The sequence below is a fragment of the Rattus norvegicus genome, chromosome 6 (genome assembly GCF_021556685.1).
Source record: "Rattus norvegicus strain SHRSP/BbbUtx chromosome 6, alternate assembly SHRSP_T2T, whole genome shotgun sequence".
Taxonomy (NCBI): Eukaryota; Metazoa; Chordata; class Mammalia; order Rodentia; family Muridae; genus Rattus; species Rattus norvegicus.
In genome coordinates, this window is record NC_141539.1 from 100,669,814 (window position 1) to 100,690,129 (window position 20,316).

The window sequence follows — 20,316 nt, forward strand, 5'->3', positions numbered from 1 at the left end:
ACACATATAAAACAATCTTTTTGGGCCTAGGATATAGCTCAGTCAATTCAGTGTTTATTTAGCAAGCTTGAAGCCCTGGGTTCAATGCTCAGTAACCCTCGAAACTGGGCATAATGGTGAATGTCTGTGATCCCAACACCAGAAGCGGAGACTGGAGGATCGAGAGTTCAAGATCATCCTCTGCTAAATTATTGAGTTCTGGGCTCTCAGAGCCCCTGTGCTCTATAATAAAAGTCAATTTGACCTCTCCAGGTTCTAGCTTGCTCACTTGGCAAACAGCATGACACTTGATTGCTGGGATAACTCGGGAAGAACCTAGTAGCACTGCGGGGTAGATGCTTAGAAGCCTGCAGAGTAAGGAACTTCATTCCCTAAGTTTTAGTTCAGACGAACAGAAAGTGCAACTCCTAGAAAAGCTAACAGGAGGGGCTGGAGAGATGGTTCAGCACAGACTGTTCTTCCTGAGGACCCAGGTTCAATTCCCAGCCCCCACATGGTGGCTACAGACCACCTGTGACTCCATTTCCAGGGAATCTGATTCCCTCTTCTAGCCTAGTCCTCAGGCACAGACCATGTACATGGTACATAGGCACACATGCAGGCAAAACACCCATATACAGAAAATAATAACATTTTAAAAAAAGAAGACAGAGAATCTGAGCTAACTTTTGCTGTCCATTTGGCAAATCTTCCACAGAATTAATTCATCATTGTCATCAATGCTGTGTCCTGTGTTTTTAGTACCCAATTACTAGTTCACTGGCAAAGCCTTCTCTCACATCCTCAGACTACACTAATTTACAGATTCAATAAACTCCACACCTCCACACAAGATAAAAGAAAGTGGGAAAGAAATAAAAGTGATGTGGTTAAACACACCTATAATCACCACAGTTGGGAGGGAGAGGCAAGTTTGAGGAGCCTCATTTACATAGTGAGTTCTAAGCCATACATACTGAGATCCTGTCTCGAAAGAAAGGAAGGGAGGGAGGGAGTTGTGAATCAGTCCAACGAGATGGCTCAGTGGACAAAGGCAATTATCACCAATGATGACCAGAATTCAACCCTGGGACCTACATGGTAGAGGGAGAAAACTGACTCTCATTGGCTGTCTTCAGACCTTCACACACACACACACACACACACACACACACACACACACACACACACACACCATAATGCATAAACAAATAAATGAAACAAAATAATATAAACGCAGAAAAGGAAACGAGACAAGATCATCAGGTGCCCTGATAATCAGTAGACCTGACTGCCCTGGAACTCTCTCCACAGACCAGGCTGGCCTTGAACTGCCTATTTCTACCTCCTGTCTACCTCCTTGACACACACCTTGGAATGACAGGTGTGTGTCGCCACCAGCTGGCATTCTCTTTTAATTTTTTTTAAATTGGGGTTTCTAAGATAGGGTTTCCCTGTGTCATGTTGGCTGTCCTGGAGCTAGCTCTTTAGACCAGGTTAGCCTGGAGGTCCACCTGCCTTTGCCTCAGAGGTGGGTTCAAGATGAGTGGCACCATGCCCGGCTCAGATTTGCTATGTATTTATGGTGAAAATATTAAAGAATCTCTTCTACTTTTTTTTTTTTTTTTTTGTCAAGAGACAGATCTGGACTCTGTAGACCAGTCTGCCCTCAAACTCAAGATCCGCCTATGTGCCTCCCCAGTGCTGGAACTATAGATGTGCTTCCCCATGCCTGGCTTTCTTCGTTGTGTGTGTATACACATAAGATGCTTGAGTGGAGATCAGAGGACAACTTAGGGAAGTTGGTTCTTCCATCCATCACGTAGGCCCTAGGACTAGCACTCAGGTCGTCAGACTCGTTGGCAAATCCCTTTACCCACTGAGCCATTGTGGCAACTCTGTTATGTTTCTTTTATATGTATTTTATGTGTATGGATATTTTGCCTACATGTATGTCTGTGCACCACATGTTTGCCTGGAGCTCATGGAGGCCATAAGAGGGCTTCTGATGTCCTGAAACTAGAGTTGCAAACAACTGAGCTGCCATGTGGGTGCAGGGAATTGAACCCCAGTCCTCTGGAAGAGCAGCCAGTGTTCTTCAGCTCCAAGTCATTTCTCCAGCTCCTCTTCAACCCTTTGAGCCACTGTCATGTGTGACAGCACACCAGAACTTCTTGCTCCCATCTATCTTGAACTCTGTACCCACCAGTCAACACTACAATTTCACAGCCTCTGGAAGCACCAATCTTATCTCACGCTTCAGAGACGGATGTCTTGAGGTCCATGTGACCCATGCGATGCATTTCTGAACCTTGCTTCACTCAGCATACTGGCCTCCGGTTCTGCCCATGCTGTTGCAAAGAATGGGGGTTTTCTTTCACGACAGAAAAAACAGCATTCCATCTGATTTTGCACCATACTCTGTACCCATTCAGTATTCTATTCCTTGAGCATTTATATTTTTATATAAATAAGTGTGAAACTGAAAAACATGTTAAGAGGCAGGAAGGTGTCTCTGCATTCATTATAAGCACTTTGATATGTTTATGTCCATCATTGCCGTTGATTTTTCTAATGTTATCTTGGCATTCTTGAAATAAATATAATTAGTCATATTTTTTAATTTTTTTTTTTTTTGGTTCTTTTTTTCGGAGCTGGGGACCGAACCCAGGGCTTTGTGCTTCCTAGGTAAGCGCTCTACCAGTAAGCTAAATCCCCAGCCCCCATATTTTTTAATTTTTAAAATGTATTTATTATATATATAAGTACACTGTAGCTGTCTTCAGACACACCAGAAGAGGGCATCGGATCCCATTACAGATGGTTGTGAGCCACCATGTGGTTGCTGGGATTTGAACTCAGGACCTCTGGAAGAGCAGGCAGTGCTCTGAACCATTGAGCCACCTATCCAGCCCAGTCATGTTTTTAATACAAAAAAATTCATTAGGTTGGGTTACCCAGTATTTTAATTATAGATACCTACACATAAACAAGAGTAGATCCCTTTCCAATGTTTACCTTGTTTTGAATTTTAGTTTTTTTCTTTTCTTTTTTGAAATTTATAGTCTTAAATTCCATCTTACCAGTTATCAGAATTTATGCTTTAATTCTGTCTTCTCTGTTGTAGTGGTTTGAATGAGAATGGCTGTGTCCTTGACTCACCCTCTGAAGCTGTAAGAAAAGTCCCAATTAAATGTTTTCTTCTGGGGCTGGAGAGACACCTCAGAGGTTAAGAGCACTGACTGCTCTTCCAGAGGTCCTGAGTTCAGTTCCCAGCAACCACAGGGTGGCTCACAACCATCTATAATGGGATCTGCTGCCCTCTTCTGGCCTTCAGGCATACATGTAGGCAGAATGCTGTGCATGTTAAATAGATAATAGATAAATAGTCTAAAAACGAACTTTTAAAATAAAATGTTTTCTTCTTTTTTTTTCTTTTTTTTTTTCTTTTTCTTTTTTTCGGAGCTGGGGACTGAACCCAGGGCCTTGCGGTTGCTAGGCAAGCGCTCTACCACTGAGCTAAATCCCCAACCCCAAAATGTTTTCTTCTATATGTAGCCCTGGTCATGATGTTTCTTGCTAGCAATGGAACATTTGGTAATTTTTCCCCAACCACTGTGAGATATAATTTACATACCATATATTCACCCGCTTAAAATGGACAGGAGAGCTGGCTGCAGCTGCTGCATAGGTAATAGGCTGTACTTAAGACAGGTGTAGGGCTGGAGAGATAGCTCAGCGGTTAAGAGCACTGACTGCTCTTCCAGAGGTCCTGAGTTCAATTCCCAGCAACCACATGGTGGCTCACAACCATCTGTAAAGAGAGCTGATCCCCTCTTCTGGTGTATCTGAAGACAGCTACAGTGTACTTATATATGAATAAATCTTTAAAAAAATTTAAAAGGGGTTGGGGATTTAGCTCAGTGGTAGAGCGCTTGCCTAGCAAGCGCAAGGCCCTGGGTTCAGTCCCCAGCTCTGAGAAAAAAAAAAAAAAAAAAAAAGACAGGAGTAAAAGTTGCTGTGTGCTACCATACAGAAAGGGGCTCTGGGCAGTGACAGGCCCTACTGTGAACTATAACAGGTCCTACTGTGTACTGTAAGGAATGACAAGTGTTTGAGGCTGTCAGACCCAGAATCAGCTGAGACACACCTCTGTGAGGTCATTCCCTGGAAGGATTAGCTGAGGAGAGAAGATCCTCCCGACAGTGAGTGGCACCTTGGAGTGGGAGGTGGCCCCAGCACACAGAGAACCAAGGAAAAGCAAATGCTGCCAGCCTGCTGTGATTCTTGCTGGTGAGTGTGCCCATCTCAGCTACTGTCATACTCTGCTCCTTCTGGCCTCTGCACACTTTCACACATATGCCATGCACACACAAACTTTAAAACAATAATAAAATAAAATTTAAAAAAGAATTATATAAGGTTCAAAAATAAAACACCTTTTCATAACTATTTTTCTGGTATCTACAAAAAGATATTCTTACCTTTAAGCAAAGACAAGATACCCAAACATTAAAAGTATTATCTTCTTTTATTAAGGCACTTTACAAAAGATTTTTTTTTTAAAGGAAAATGACAAAATTAACAGTAAATGCTACCCTGCCCCATGGTAGCCAGGTAGGTAGAGGCTGCTGTGAAGTCTAAGGACTATGATCCCTGGGGCCCACAAGGGAAAAAGAGAAAACAAACACACACACACACACACACACACACACACACACACGCACGCACGCACGCACACACATACACCCCACAGACAGTAAACAAGGCTTCAAGTTTAAAATAAGAAAAAACTTTAATTAAATAAAAAGATTTAATTATATAATATTTTTAAAATATTCTGTTGTATTTTCATTTGCCTATCTTACTTTACGTCTCCAAATGAATCTAGAAAGGTGATTTCTTTTTTTGTCAGCAAAGCACCTGGGTGCTGGCTAAGCAAGTGTAAATATAGTATATTAAAGAACAGATGCTCCTGATTGATTAAAAAAGTACAGATACAAGTCATTACCAAATATATTTTTCTCATTTTAGGAAAATATTAAACTTCATTCCTAAAAATATAGGCTCAGGCTCACTAGAATGTTTCAATTTCAATGACCCAATGATGCAGTAAGTATAGGGGGAGGCAAACGCTCTTGAAATGACTACACAGGCCGGTGTTGGATAGACAAGTAAGCCATTTCAGATGTAAGGAGCTGAGTTTAAAGCCCATAACTCAAACCACCTCCTTGCCTCCCCAGCTTTCTACTGAAGATTCCTCTTCAGAGCTATTTCTTCAAACCTAACATTTACTAACTCAACAGATGGGTTTCAAAATGCGGTTTGTAATTTCCCTGTCAAGTCACTGATTTTTATACTCAACTGGAGGCTTTAAAAATATTGTAGAATATGTCTCAACCTGAATTAAACCATTCTCGATATTTGTCGGGCGGGGGGGTTGCTAACTGCCTGCTTTTACAGATAAGCTTTAAGATGTGCTATAGGTGGCAAAAAAATGATTTCAAACCAGAAGAGCTTTTCAAACTCCCAGCGTGACATCACTGCTGCTTCCTTTTCTTGTAAGAATCGCTGCTGTGGACTCGAACGCGCTGCTGCACAGAGGATGCAATTTTCAAGCTGTCTTTCTTTGTGAAAGTCTTCTCCACAGCCCCAGGTTTCCAAAGCAATAGCTGTGCATCTTCTCCTCCGGTCAGCAAAGAGTCCTCAGACACGGTCCAACAGAAAGAACGCACGGTGGCTGCGTGCCCGCCCTGAAGGCTGGTCACGTGGCTCAGTCCTGTCTTGGTGCAGCTCAGCAAGTGAATCTTTCCGAGGTTGGTCCCTCCAATAACAAACAGTCTGTCCATATTCTCATGATACAGGCCACCAATCAGATAGTCCAAATGACCTTCTTTCACGTCGGTTACGTCTCTCACATCCTGGATGTTCAAACATGTAATCGGTTCATCTGTATCCAGATGATTAAGATCCCACCAACAAAACCCTTCGTCGTGCGTCATGCAGTAAATTTGTTTATAATCTCTTCCACACCAACCTATACAGCTCACTGATGAAACGGAGTTACAGGTGGCAACCAGTGCATCCTCTTCATTATCAACACTGAGGTCAAACACATTCACCAGACCATCAGTTGAGCCCGAGACAACCATGTTGGGATTGCTGGGATGGAAACGCACCTGAGTGATATCGTCACTGTGTGTCTCTGAATAGGCTCCGAGTGGGTCTCGAGTAGACAAATCCTGAGAAGTGAACCTTGCGTCCCAAAATACCAGCAACGCATCGTCCTCGACCTTTTCTGCACCAGCACAAATGATATGATCTTTGCAGTTGACATCAAAACTGATAAAAATATTGGAAGGGTAACCCTTGAACAACTGCGCGGGCTTTTCGCTAGCTAACCGAGCGTCCCAACACTTTACAGTGCCATCTGTGCTTGCAGAGTAGACATTGTCACAGGAATTTGCAAACCTGACTCCGTTAAGAAGCCCAGGAGAGCCGCTGAATTCTCGTAGCAGATTTAGTGTCTCTTTATCATATATTCTTATCGACCCGTTTGAACACAGAACGGCAACCAAGCCTCCTTTTTCTGCTGGTACAGTCTTTGATGTGTCTATGCCCAGCAGGTAAGTGGGCTCTTTCGGTTCCGAGGACCGTCTAAGAATATGCAGATTAGCAAACTGGTCCTCAATCTTCTCCATGTCAGTAGAAGCATCCACGGATATAAAACTCTGTAATAAAGACATGAAAACCAAAAGTTAAACTCAGAGTTTCTCTGAAAGTGCATCTGAGTCAAAACCCTTCGGGGTAGATGTGCTGAGCTTCTATTCCCTAGTAGCTGGGGCCTGTGCTATTCTTTTTCAGACGTTGCATAATCCCTGGCTTCGTTTTTAATTCTTTCTCCGGGGCTCTTAACACTGCAGCCTAACACTTCTGCCATTTCCCAAGCTCCACTGAAAAGCCATGACTTTCTCTTCCCCATCTCCGCCTCCTAGGAAGCTGCTGCTGACTGGTTAATTTGCCTGTCCTTCATAGGTTGTCTCCACCACCCAAATGAGCCAAGTCGAACCAAATCAGATGATATCAAAGGAAGGTTTATTGGGAAGCTGCTCTGGCCCCAAGTTCACTGGCCCCAAGGACTGAGGCCAGGGGAGTCACCATGGGGAGGGGGGAAGGGAGAAGAGAAAGGACACTTACAGGCAGTGTGAGAAGAAAAGGAGAGGAGAGAGACTCCAAAATGTCTGGATTATTTACCGGGAGCCGTTGGGGGAAGGGCAGCCCAGCCCCTGGATTGGAAAGGTCAGGGTTGGGGCAGGGTATTGGCTGAGGGATACTGGGAGAACCTGGAGGCCAGGTCTGCTTTGGTATGTAAAATATGCACCTCAGACCCTGTCCCAGGGTCTGAAACACTAATTTAACTCCTATAACATTTTGGAATCAAACACCTGAAATAAATCTTCTCTAATATTTTAATCAGTTCCCTTCCAGGATGTAACTAAAACTCAGTTGCCTTTCAACAAATCACTCTTCTTTAATTTTGGTTTTTCAAGACAGGGTTTCACTGGGTAGTGCAGGATGTCCTGGAACTCACACTAACCCAGGCTGGCCTCCAACTCAGAGGTCCTCATACTCCACCCTCCTGCCTCTGGATGGCTGGGATTGTGTGTGTGTGTGTGTGTGTGTGTGTGTGTGTGTGATCACTCTTAACACAGAACTTACTGTATTTTATGCTGAGAGTTGGAAAGCAATGGTTCCTCTGTGTTCAAACACAATTACTGATCCCACTCACGTCAGCCACACTTGGAATCCTCGCCTGTGTCAACTGTTTCATGTACTTTAATTTAAGTAGAGATGTCTAGGCAAAACATAACACCCCCCACACACAAAATATTCATGACTTAATCCTGGGCCGAGACCAGGTTAGGTTACATGACAAAGGGGGACCTGAGGTTGCAGATGGAATGAAGGCTGCTAATCAACCTAATTTAAAACTGACCTTAAAATAGGAAGATTATCCCAGATTATCTGAGTAGACCTAGCATAATCACGAGTGTTTTTTAAAAGTAGACATGGGGAGGGCAGAAGAAGCACTTAGGGAGTGGGGAGATATAATGTTGCTGCCTTTTAAGGAAGGGGTCATACCAGGACTGGTTGCCGCTGGTTCTGGCTAGTTTGTTTTTAATTTGTTACAAGTTAGTTATCTGGGAACAAAATTTTAATTGAGAAACTGTCTCCAACCGATGGGCACCATCCCTGGGCCAATGATCCTGGGTGCTACAATCATGACCCACAGGATCCCACACCTTCTGGTCTCTGCACACATAAGTAACTGTGCACACACATGGAGATATATATATACATTTAGAGGGGCGGACACACATGCCAAGGAATGTAGGTAAGCTCAAGAAACTGAAAAGGGCAAGGAAGCATTTCTTTCCAGAGCTTTGCAGTGGGTATCATCTCAGACTTCTGATATTTGAAATGATAAATGTTCTTTCTTGAGCTACCCAGTGTACAGTCGCTTGTTGCAGCACTGTGGGAAACTAGTGAAACATGTTTGCAGTGGAGAGCTGGAGAAGTGCTTTCAGACAGTGTAGCTCCTAAATGATAGAACTGGGATTCGAACCTAGATGATCTGGCTTCAGAAAACATGCTCTGAAACACTGCACTGGCGTGCCTCTCTAAAGGAGAACAAGTCCAAGGCCTGAAAATATGCATACTTTTTGCTTCATTTAATTTTCTATTTTTTTTTTTTGGTTCTTTTTTTTTGGAGCTGGGGACCGAACCCAGGGCCTTGCGCTTCCTAGGTAAGCGCTCTACCACTGAGCTAAATCCCCAGCCCCTTGTATTTTTTTTCAAGACAGAGTTCTCATGTAGCCCAAGATGACTTCAAACTCACAATGTAGTAGAAGCTGGCCTCGAACTTTTGATCTTGCCTCTATGTCATAGGTGTAGTCCATCACATCTAATTCTGTCTGAATTTTTTCCATGGTACTTTTCACCAATGACTATTGTAACTTGTCTTACAAACCAGCGTTTTCTTTTTTGTTTTGGAGATACGATCTTACTACATAATCCTGGCTGGCCTGAAACTTTTGGTGACCCTCTTGCCTCTGAGTACCACCAAGTCCTAGAATTACAGCCAGCCAGTAGAATTCTGTCAGTGGAGCCAGCTCCCACATTTTCGTGCTTAAGATGAATTTTTTTCTGTTGCTTTAATGAATGCCACACTTGCCCCTGGTCAGAACCTCTCAGCTTATCTATCACACTTTCCGCACGAGTCACTCCTCCTATTCAGGTCACAGTGTACATAAGTCATCCCCACTGACACCCGCCCATCATCCATCCTAAAGAGGCCCCTCTGGTTCTGTAACACCTTGCCGTACTATCCAATTTTACTTTTTATTTATTTATAACAAATTATGTACAGACCTTGTCATTATTCTAAAACAATTGAACAATTAGTTAAATATATTTACATCCAAAGAAAGGAGCCAAAGCACTCTCTGGTGTTGGTATCTGCAGGGAATCCTCAATTGCATTGCTTTTCTACTGAGAGACAACTATACTCATTGTATCCTCAATCTTGTTTATAAGATCCATTAATTAAAGTGATAATTTTATACTTTATTAATGACACAATCTAATTGTAATAGAATAGGGAGACAGTAGACAAATGCTTTTGAGCTTGGTTGATGTTAGAAGGGCATGGACATTGCTGACCGTTCTTAGCTTCATGATAAAAATCTAACGTTTACAGCTGCAAGTCATTGATTTTTAGCTTCTATAATATTATCTTATCAGTATTTTAACACTTATAATTTTATTTTTGTTTATTAATACCAAATTATTTCCCCTTTATTTTTGGTTGTGAGCCTAGCCTTTAACGGCTGAGCCATCTCTCCAGCCCTTATTTCCCCTTTATTAAAGAGATTCTTTTTTTTTTTTCCGGAGCTGGGGACCGAACCCAGGGCCTTGAGCTTGCTAGGCAAGTGCTCTACCACTGAGCTAAATCCCCAACCCCTATTAAAGAGATTCTTTTCTCATACAATACATCCAGTTTTCGGATTCCCCTTCCTCTGCTCCTCCCAGCTCCTCCCCATCTCCTCTCCCAGTAAGATCCCACGCCCATTCTGACTCGCATTAGAAAAGAACAGGCTTCTAAGAATAACAAAGCATAACAAAATAAAATATAATAAGATAAAACGAAAACCATCGGGCTGGAGAGATGGCTCAGCGGTTAAGAGCACTGTGTGCTCTTCCAAAGGTCCTGAGTTCAAATCCCAGCAACCACATGGTGGCTCACAACCATCTATAATGAGATCTGGTGCCCTCTTCTGGAATTCTTAATCATAATAAATAAATAAATCTTTAAAAAAAAAAAAAAAACGAAAACCATCACCCTGAAGTTGGAGAAGGCAACAGAAATAAAAGAGCTACGAGGAAAAAGTCACAAGACCCAGAGACCCTCTTGTACACATGTACACACTCAGAAGTTCCATAAAAACACAAACCGAAGGCTATGATATATGCACAGGAGGGCCTGGTGCAGACCTGTGTGGGCGCTCGCTATGCTTGCCACTTCAGCCTCTGTGAGTTCAAACAAGCTTTGCTCAGTTGATTAAGAAAGACTTGTTTTGGGGCTGGAGAAATGGCTCAGTGGTTAAGAGCACTGACTGCTCTTCCAGAGGTCCTGAGTTCAATTCCCAGCAACCACATGGTGGCTCACAACCATCTGTAAAGAGATCTGATGCCCTCTTCTGGTGTATCTGAAGACAGCTACAGTGTACTTATATATAATAAATTTAAAAAAAAAAAAGACTTGTTTTCCTGGTGTCCTCAGTCCCCTCGAGCTCCCACGCTCCTTCCTCCTCCACTTCCAGGGACTCAGGTTCAATTCCCAGCACCAATGTGTCTCACAGATATTTGTAACCTGTTCCAGAGGATACAGCATTCTCTGTCCAGACTCTACAAGTCTCATGATCCCCAAGGTAAAATGAAACTCCATACCATCAGGAACTGCGTCAAAACTTCCAGAGTCTGACCTCAGGGTTTACTCTTCTTACACATAAGCACGGGAAACTTTGGAGAAAGGTTGCCCTGTGGCAGTTATCGCAAAGCTTCCGGCCCAGCTGTGGAGAGCACCTGTGAGCTGTAAAATAATAACAAGTTCTGCTGACAGATAAACAGTGCTCAGGGCAAGAACGCAGAGGTTTGTAACAAGCGGAAGGAAGATTCCATTGGTGGAGGATGCTAAGTACTAGGGACTCTTTCGTAAGAATGGGTGCCAGTCACTGAGGGACAAAGCTTTAGGATCTAAACAATGCTCAGGGTGTTGGGGGAATTCAGGTGTAGGCGGGTGCCTAATAGGATAACAAACGATAACCAGGCTGTTTGACACTTTCACTGTGGCATTCCAGGTGACTAGACCTTCATTTTCATCCTGTGAAGAAAAGGGGATCCTTGATTGACAATCTTGACAATCCTGGTTTCTCCAGTGCTTACTCTAAGCTCTGCAACCTACAATTCTCTACAAAACCAAGATATAAATATGCATATATATGAGAAGTAGATAAGACAAGTGTTAGTGGTAAACTAAGTATATTCCATGATATTTCCAAGCTATAGAACTTACTTTCACACACAGATACAAACAATATTACAGTTTATGCTATTATAGGAAAACACATACAAAAAACCCTTAAGCCTTAACACATAAATATGCAAGTAAGACATATGTGAAATATAGCCTCTTATGACTATATAGTTAATTTTCAATCATACATACTAAGGAATATTCCAGAATGAATATATTTACTTCAATTTATAGGTCCCATGAGTTCTTCCCCTATAACCCATTTCCAAGTCCCCAAGAGATCTCTTCACTTTGCGCTCTTACAAGGTGAGCTGAACTCACATTTTTTCAAGTGCCCCCTTTGGCAGAGCCCATCTCTATGTATACATCTACATTTCCACATGTCTGCGGAAATTCCTGCAGAAATGTATGCCCTGCTATGCCTCTAGGTTAAAGAGATCATTTGCTGTCCTAGCAACCCTCTCTCTTTTTTTCTTTTTATTGCGATGGTATCTCATGCATGCCATGGTAGTCTTGAGTAAACTCAATATGTAGCCAAGGCTAGCCCTGAACAGCTGAAGCTCCTGCCCACACCTCCCCAAGTCCTTAGATTACAATTATGGGCCACTATGCCTAGCTTCCAAACACGATTTTTTGAAAATTCTATTCTCTCCATTTTGGTCAGTGATATGTAGTTTAATTAAAGTAGTAGCCACTGTAAGGGTTACCACTCATTCAACACCCAAATTAGACCACAGACTCTTTAAAGTATGAGATTAAGTCAACACATTACACATATTTTAAATATGTTTTTATTATTATTCTGAAGTGTGTGTGTGTGTGTGTGTGTGTGTGTGTGTGTGTGTGTGTGTCAGTGGATGAACATGTGCACAAGAGTACAAGTGGCCACAGAGGCCAGAGGGAGCACTGGATCTCCTGGAGCTGGAGTTACAGGAAAGTTGGGAGCTGTCAATCAACTTGCATCTTCTGTACTAGCAGGCAGGTATGTGTTCTTTAACTACTGAGCTATCTCTCCAGCCCCAGATTCCATCTACTTTAAAATGACCAAAATGGTCCTGAAATTTCTACACTGTCCTGCTGACCCCTTTCTGCCCAGCTCTTGGTTGTCAGTTCTTTATTAGATCAATCGGCGAGTGAGGAAGGTGGATCTTTATAAAATACTGAGGCAGGTAATGAGCCACAAGAATAACAATATCAAAATCCAGCCAGTGCTCACCTCTGCTGACACAGATTAACAATCGAGTAACACAGACAACCTTCATACAGTGCACCCCAACTGCTCAGCTTGACAAAAACTTAACAGCTTAAATGTGGGCTGGCGAGACAGCTCAGCTAGGAAAGTGCTGGGTATGGAACTCGAGGCTTTGAGCAACCAGGCAAACACTTTCCTTCCAAATAAGTAATACTGAGTTCCAGGTCAACCAGAGCTCATAATGAAACTCAGAACAACAAACCCTAGTAATTACAAACACCTCTGTAAGAAATGATTTAGCAGCACCTCCAGGACATGGGGGCACGAGCCTGTGACCCTGACACTGGGAGATGGATCAGGAAGAAGAGGAAACTGAGGACATCCTTGGATACAGCAAATGTGAAGTCCATGAGACCCTATCCTGATGAAACTCACTGCGTGTGAAATTCCTGTCTGCCATCGGCTAAAACAGATGGCAATTCACGTTAGGCTTTGAGTCTTTTAAGACTTTTACTTTTTAAAAATATGTCTAAGTGTTTTGCCTGCATGTATAGAAGCATACCACACATGTGCAGTAACCTCAGAGGCCAGAAGGGAGCACTGGATTCCTTCGAATTGGAGTCATATACAAATATTAGTCACCATGTAGGTGCTGGAAACTGAATCCAGGTCCTCTGGAAAAACAGCGAGTATGTTAACGGTTGAATCATTTTTCCAGCCTCACATCAGACTTTTTAAAGAAACCCTGAGTTAATTCTACACACTGACAGAGGAGAAAAGAAGTGACAGAAAAGGGTTGACGATTTAGCTCAGTGGTAGAGCGCTTGCCTAGCAAGTGCAAGGCCCTGGGTTCGGTCCCCAACTCTGAAAAAAAAAAGAAAAAAAAAAAAAAAAAAAAAAAGAAGTGACAGAAAACCTATGTTCAAAGGCAAAAATGGTCACTATACTATCTTCCCATTAATTATTTTTCTTGTGTTCTAATTATTATTATTATTATTATTATTATTATTATTATTATTATTTTGAGACAGGGTCTTGGGTATCTCAGGCTCGTCACAGACTCCATATAGACAACTTATGTTTCTGATCCTCCTGCCTCTATGGCTCCAGAGCTGAGATCATGGGCATGCACCACCACACCCAGCTTTACGTCGTGCTGGATCAAAACCAGGCAAGCACTCTACTAACTGAACTACACTCCCAGTCTCATTTTTCTCATTCAAAAATTTTTTTGAAAAGTAAATCAACTAGGTATGGTCACGCCTGCAGCCCCTGTGCTTAGGAGGGAGAGACAGGAGAATCAGAAAGGAGTGCTAAGTAACCCACGGCTGCCTAGAAAGTTTGAGGGCAGCCTGGTCTACATAGGATGCAGCCCCCACTTCCCTCCACACCTTTCATCCAGCACCATCATCAGTTGCACATATTTTACTTGAGGATGGACAGAATGATGGAAGTCCTCAGATTCCTCCTTCCCACCTTCCATGTAGCATAAGGTTCTGGACTTGCCACCAGCTCCAGGGCCAAACCCTGACTACCCAAATCCAATACGGGCAATCCCCCTCCTCCCAGCAGTAACTGGCTCAGAGGTTTAGCCTGTGCGAGCATCCTTGCCTGACAACAAGCGGTCATCTACAGAGTGCCACCTCCCACATGAAGCAAAGCCAGGTGATGAAGGCAAATTTATAAAAAAAAAAATAAGGGTGTGCTTATTTAGAGGCAACATGGTAATCGACTTTAAAATGCTAACAGCAACAGAGTTGTGTGGAATTTAAAGGCATGAGCTCGGGCTAAGAGAAGGCTCAGCGGTTAGTAGCACTGACTGCTCTTCCAGAGGTCATGAGTTCAAATCCCAGCAACCACATGGTGGCTCACAACCATCTGTAATGAGATCCAATGCACTCTTCTGGTGTGTCTGAAGACAGCGACAGTGTGTACTTGTCATATATAAAATGAATAAATAAAATCTTAAAAAAAAAAAAAAAGCATGAGCTCAGCAACACAAAGGTTTGAACTGGAAAAACAGCTCTGCCGTATACTGGCTTTGCGTTTCTCTTGGGTAGAAAAGACCTAATTCTACTTGGGATTGTTATATTTAAGCCAGACATGGTAGTGTACCCCTGAAGCTCTTTAATTCAGTGGTAACAGGAGGATCAAAAAAAATTTTTTTAAAGTTTTATTTATTTTTGTATGTGAGTGCACTGCTGCTGTCTTCAGTCACACCAGAAGAGGGCATCGGATCCCATGACAGGAGGTTGTGAGCCACCGTGTGGTTGCTGGGAATTGAACTCAGGTCCTCTGGAAGAGCAGTCAGTGCTCTTAACTGCTGAGCCATCTCTGCAGCCAAGGAGGATGAAAATGTAACATTATTCTTGACCTCATAGTGAGCTTGAGGCAAACTTGGGCTACAGGAGACTCCGTCTCAAAAACCAACCAAACAAAAAGAATTCAGGGATAGCCTGATGGCTCAGTGAATAGAGCACTTTTAACACAAATGTAAGGCTCATTAAGAGTTCAGATCCCCAGAACTCAGGTAAAAGCCAGCTGGGCATGGCATGGTTCCTGTGATTCTCCTTCTCATAAGCTGGCTTCTTAGACTAGCTGTAACGGTAACACACAAACACAAACACACACACACACACACACACACACACACATATATGCACTCGCATACACACACGTAAAAAAAACATTGCAGGGTGTCTCCTGGGTATGTCGAAGTACACATGTTCTTGCGTGCATACAGATAGGCTGAATGAGTAGGACTAGAAATAACCTCACTGTGGGCTGCTGATGTAATTCTGCTGGTAGCGGCAAACGATCGGCCTGTAGTAACCCACACCTTTATTTCTCAGCTGCTAGAGACATCCCAGGAGGATCAGAAGTTCAAGGCCATCCTTGCTACTTTGCAAGTTTGAGATCAGCCTAAAATAAACACTTTTCCCCCCTAAAGGTGGGGATAGTATGTCATACACTTTTGCTAAGAAATACTATATTTAAAAAGAAATGTATTTAGTTCAAATTGGATTCAGGGAATTAGAAGGAGGGAGAGAGGGAAAGAGGGAGGGAAGGAGGGAAGGAGGGAGGGAGGGAAGGAGAGAAGGTGAGAGAATATGAGAACAGGAATGGACTTTAGTCAGGCGTTTGGGCTTTGCCTCCACTTGTTTTTTTTTTTTAATTTTTTTTTTAAGATTTATTTACTTATTTTGTATATGAGTACACTGTAGCTGTCTTCTGACACACCAGAAGAGGGAATCAGTTCCTATTACAGATGGTTGTGAGCCACCATGTGGTTGCTGGGATTTGAACTCAGGACCTCTGGAAGAGCAGTCGGTGCTCTTAACCACTGAGCCATCTCTCCAGCCTGCCTCCACTAGTTTTTTAAGGCAGGGTCTCACTGTGTAACCGGAGCTGTGCCTTCACCGCCAGCAGTTCAGCTATTTAGTACAATAGGGTTTACACTTTGTTTTTGTTTGTTTTGAGACAGGCTTTCTTGTTGCCTAGGCTGGCCTAGAACTCAATATATATTTAAGGATAACCTTAAGTTCCGGATCCTCCAACCTTTGGCTCCTGAGTGCTGGGGAATCATTACCTGTGAGCCAGACCATCGAGTATACATGGCGCTAGGATTTAAGGTCTTCCTCCACGGGAGGCAGACATTTCACCAACTGAGCTACACCTTTAACCCAAGGAGGTAGCTTTGAAAGTTTTGAATTTCTTTAGAAATGAGTGTCTTTGTATATGGGTGTGCGGGTATGTTTATGAGAGAGAGAGAGAGAGAGAGAGAGAGAGAGAGAGAGAGAGAGAGAGAGTGTTTGCACACGTGGAGGATAGAGAAGATAGCCTCGGGTGTCATGAGAAACACCAACCACCTGCATTGAGACAGCTCCCTCACTGGCCCAGAGCCCGCCAGTTGGGTTGTACTGGCTGGCCCTTGAGGCCCAGGGATCCTCCTATTTTGCTTCTCCAACATGGAGATGACACGCCTGTCATCCTCTGCCCAGCATTTCTTCAGCCCTGGGTCCGAACTGTTTTAAATGATGGGCACTATTAAAAGTTAGATAGATCATAGCTTGGGGTGGGCTTTTGTCGGTTGTCTTTACCACACTGGACATAATATATGTGCAAAGTTGATGGACTAACAACAGTTCAGTTAGCTTCGTGCTTTCTGTGGGCTCTGCCATTCATCTTTAAGTCCTCTTGACCAACCAGCAGGTAGGCACAGAGAAGGTGGAGAAGTCTTACCTGCCGTGATCATCTGACACAGATGTGGCAAGTCTCAACGGGGTCTAAGAACAATTGGGACCCCAGTGTCTCTGCTGAGATCCTAGTGAATGTCCCTGTACCGTGTCCCACTCTGCTAAGTCCCAAGTCACTGCTTTCTGTGGGCTGCTCCTTTGTGGACTGCACAGTTTGCCATGAGGAAACAGTAGTAGCCTTTTGCAGTGCCTCCCTTTGCTCTGCCCTGGGAGGGGATGTGAATGTTTATGCCTGAGTTTTCTGGGGCTCCCTTCCTACCTCTCAGCTGACTTCTTCAAGGAGAATTCTTGAGATTTTATTTTGGCTTTGCCTCACTAATGCTTGCAAGTGTTTAGGGAAAGGAGATTCTTCTGTGCTGTTTGCTTCTTGTACCCAAGCAGAGCTGGAAATGGAAAGGGTTGCTTTGTTGTTTTTTATTGTGACACTGGCAGGTTGTTATTGAGCTAAAAATATTTCCCTATAATATTTACATTAAATTCCAAGTTAACAGCTTATGAAAATACTCATAAGAAACTAGTGATATTCATTGTTTCCTGGGGAAAGGAAAGAGGCTTGAAGATATAAATATTCCAAAACAATGGATTTGGAGTCTTGAATTTTGAACCATGTTGATTGTATCATATATTTAAAATTACATATATACTGTTGGAATATTCAGAAGCTTATCAGATGGAATTCTACATAAAGTTTTAAAAATATATCATTTTAGTGGCTTGTTTTGTTTTTCTCTTTAGCACCAGGGGGCCATTATTATAAAGAGTCTTCTAAGATTCTTCCTTCTCTTCCTCTCCGCCCACCCTTTATTTTAGACAGTTAAGGAGGAGTAGGAATTGGGTAAATAAAAGGTCAGAGTTCGGCTGGAGAGATGGCTCAGTGGTTAAGAGCACCCAACTATTCTTCCAGAGGTCCTGAGTTCAATTCCCAGCAACCACATGGTGGCTCACAACCATCTGTAATGAGATCTGATGCCTGCTTCTGGTGTGTCTGAAGACAGCTACAGTGTACTTACACATAATAAATGAATAAATCTTTAAAAAAAAAAAAAGGTCAGAGTTCCTCCATCCAATAGTGATTAAGTTTGACTTCTAAAAATTCTGCCCCTGATTCTCTCGTTCGAAAGCTGTCTTACATCAGCAACATACCTAAGATTTGGATTATCTGTAAACATTATTAATACTAGGGCAGCTGTGGCAGCAGAAGTGGAGAGTGGGGCCAGCCTGGGCTATATCACAAGTTCTAGCCAATCTAGGCTATGAAATCAGAATCTCTCTCCGCGCCCCTGAATCATCATCAACATCATAAGAAATGTTAAAGTTGGGGTTGGGGATTTAGCTCAGTGGTAGAGCACTTGCCTAGGAAGCACAAGGCCCTGGGTTCAGTCCCCAGCTCCGAAAAAAAGAACCAAAAAAAAAAAAAAAAAAGAAATGTTAAAGTTGCTTCTTTCTGTGCTGAAAATTCTGAAGCAGCTGGCCTAATCAGTCAGAAAAGGTTGAACGTTTATAAAGCATTTGGAGACAGCAGCTTCTAGTGCCTAATGTCACCTGCTTGCACCAAGGTCAGTGGAATCTCATTAAAAAAAAAAAAAAATCAGTGGAAAAAAAATCACATGGTAGCCCTATAGCAGATATCAAAGAAATTTAATAAACAGTACACAGACCCCTTGGCAACTTATCTGAAAACACAGGTACAGCTTAGAAACCTGGGTGAGGGCATTTTAGAATTACTAGGAAGGCTGAATGGAACTACAACTCACACACATTAACAGTGTGTCTTAAAGAATACCTCAGTATAATAAACATACATTAGCTTAACTTTAGAACACTTCCCAGAAAATATGGCAACAATGTAGAGAAATCTATATGTATGCTTTAAATGAACAAGGAACTGGCTTTAAACAATTACCAAGAAACCGTTTGGTTTAAACTGTGAAGAACTACTGAATATTTAGTGGAAAGTATGCTAAATTGACATCTGCTACAATTCCGATACAGTTTTAAATTTCACATCCATTAATGACTGAGACTTAATTATTTTGTAAACTAATCTAGCTTAGTAAGACTGAATATGCTATACTTATTCACATAAATGTTCAAGATACTAAGGGCGGAGAAATGGCTCAGAGCTTGAACTCTCAGTTCCCAGCACCCACACTGAGTGGCTCCCAACTGACTGAAACTCCAGGGGATAGATATCTCTGGGGTCCATGAGCATTAGTATTTGAGAGTGTTCTCTCTCTCTCTCTCTCTCTCTCTCTCTCTCTCTCTCTCTCTCTCTCACACACACACACACACACACACACACACACCTTTGGCACACATTTAAAAAATAGAAATAAAATATTATTTTATTGTTAAAAAGAAAGGAAAAGGGCTGGAGAGATGGCTCAGTGGTTAAGAGCAACCAGAGGTCCTGAGTTCAATTCCCAGCAACCACATGGTAGCTCACAACCATCTGTAAAGAGATCTGATGCCCTCTTCTGGTGTATCTGAACACAGCTACTGTGTACTTAAATAATAAATGAATAAATCTTAAAAAAAAAAAGGAAAAATGTTCAAAAATACTGGTTACAACATATCTGTGTATTAAATATGCTATAGGAAAAACACATTTTTCTTAAAGGGGAAGACAGGGTCTTTTTATGTAGCTGTGCTTGTCCTGGAACTCTCTATGTAGACCACCTCAAACTCAGAAGTCAGTCTCCCTCTGAGTCCCCAGTGCTGGGACTTAAGTGTATGTTACCACGCCCTGAAAAAGCACAGTTTTTAAGGGGCAGAGATTTGAGGTATAAAGGAGAAGGGACTCAGACAAGGACACTTTCTCATGTTATTTGGAATCGTCTGTTGAGGGACAGATGCAACATTTAAAACAACTCTAAAAGAAACACAAGCAGACATGGTGGCACACACCTTTAACCCCAGCACTTTAGAGGCAGAGACAGGCAGATCCCTGAGCTCCAGGTCAGCGTGATCTACACAGTGAGCTCCAGGACAGCCAGGGTTACCCAAGAGAAACCCTGCTTCAAAAAAACAAAAAGAAAAAAGAGACAGACCCTTTGGGGCAGAAGAGATGGCTCAGAGGTTAAGACCACTTGTTGTTCTTGCAGAGGACCTAAGTTTGGTTCCCCAAAACCACAGCCCAATCCTTTCTCACCTCTAAACTCCAAGCATTCATGTGATATATATAACTGCAAGCAGGCCAAACACTCATAACTAAAGTACAATCCATTTTTTTACATTTCCCAATAATATTTTCCAAGGTGCCCAGGTTCTCAAGAAATTCTTCCATACAAGTC

General features: G+C 42.6%; 1 protein-coding gene across 3 annotated transcripts in view; it reads right to left on the reverse strand.

The window, feature by feature from the left end:
- Window positions 1–4,755: 4,755 nt before the first annotated feature.
- The window catches only part of Wdr89 (WD repeat domain 89), a 31,355-nt gene continuing 15,794 nt past the window's right edge, over window positions 4,756–20,316 (reverse strand). The window contains exons 2-3 of one of the 3 annotated variants that reach the window (XM_087553232.1): window positions 10,990–11,131; window positions 4,756–6,710 (exon numbers count right to left, since the gene is read on the reverse strand). In XM_087553232.1, coding sequence (XP_087409358.1) covers window positions 5,520–6,710; window positions 10,990–10,992 — 1,194 coding nt within the window. In that variant the 5' untranslated portion in view covers window positions 10,993–11,131 and the 3' untranslated portion in view covers window positions 4,756–5,519. 3 annotated transcript variants of the gene reach the window in all.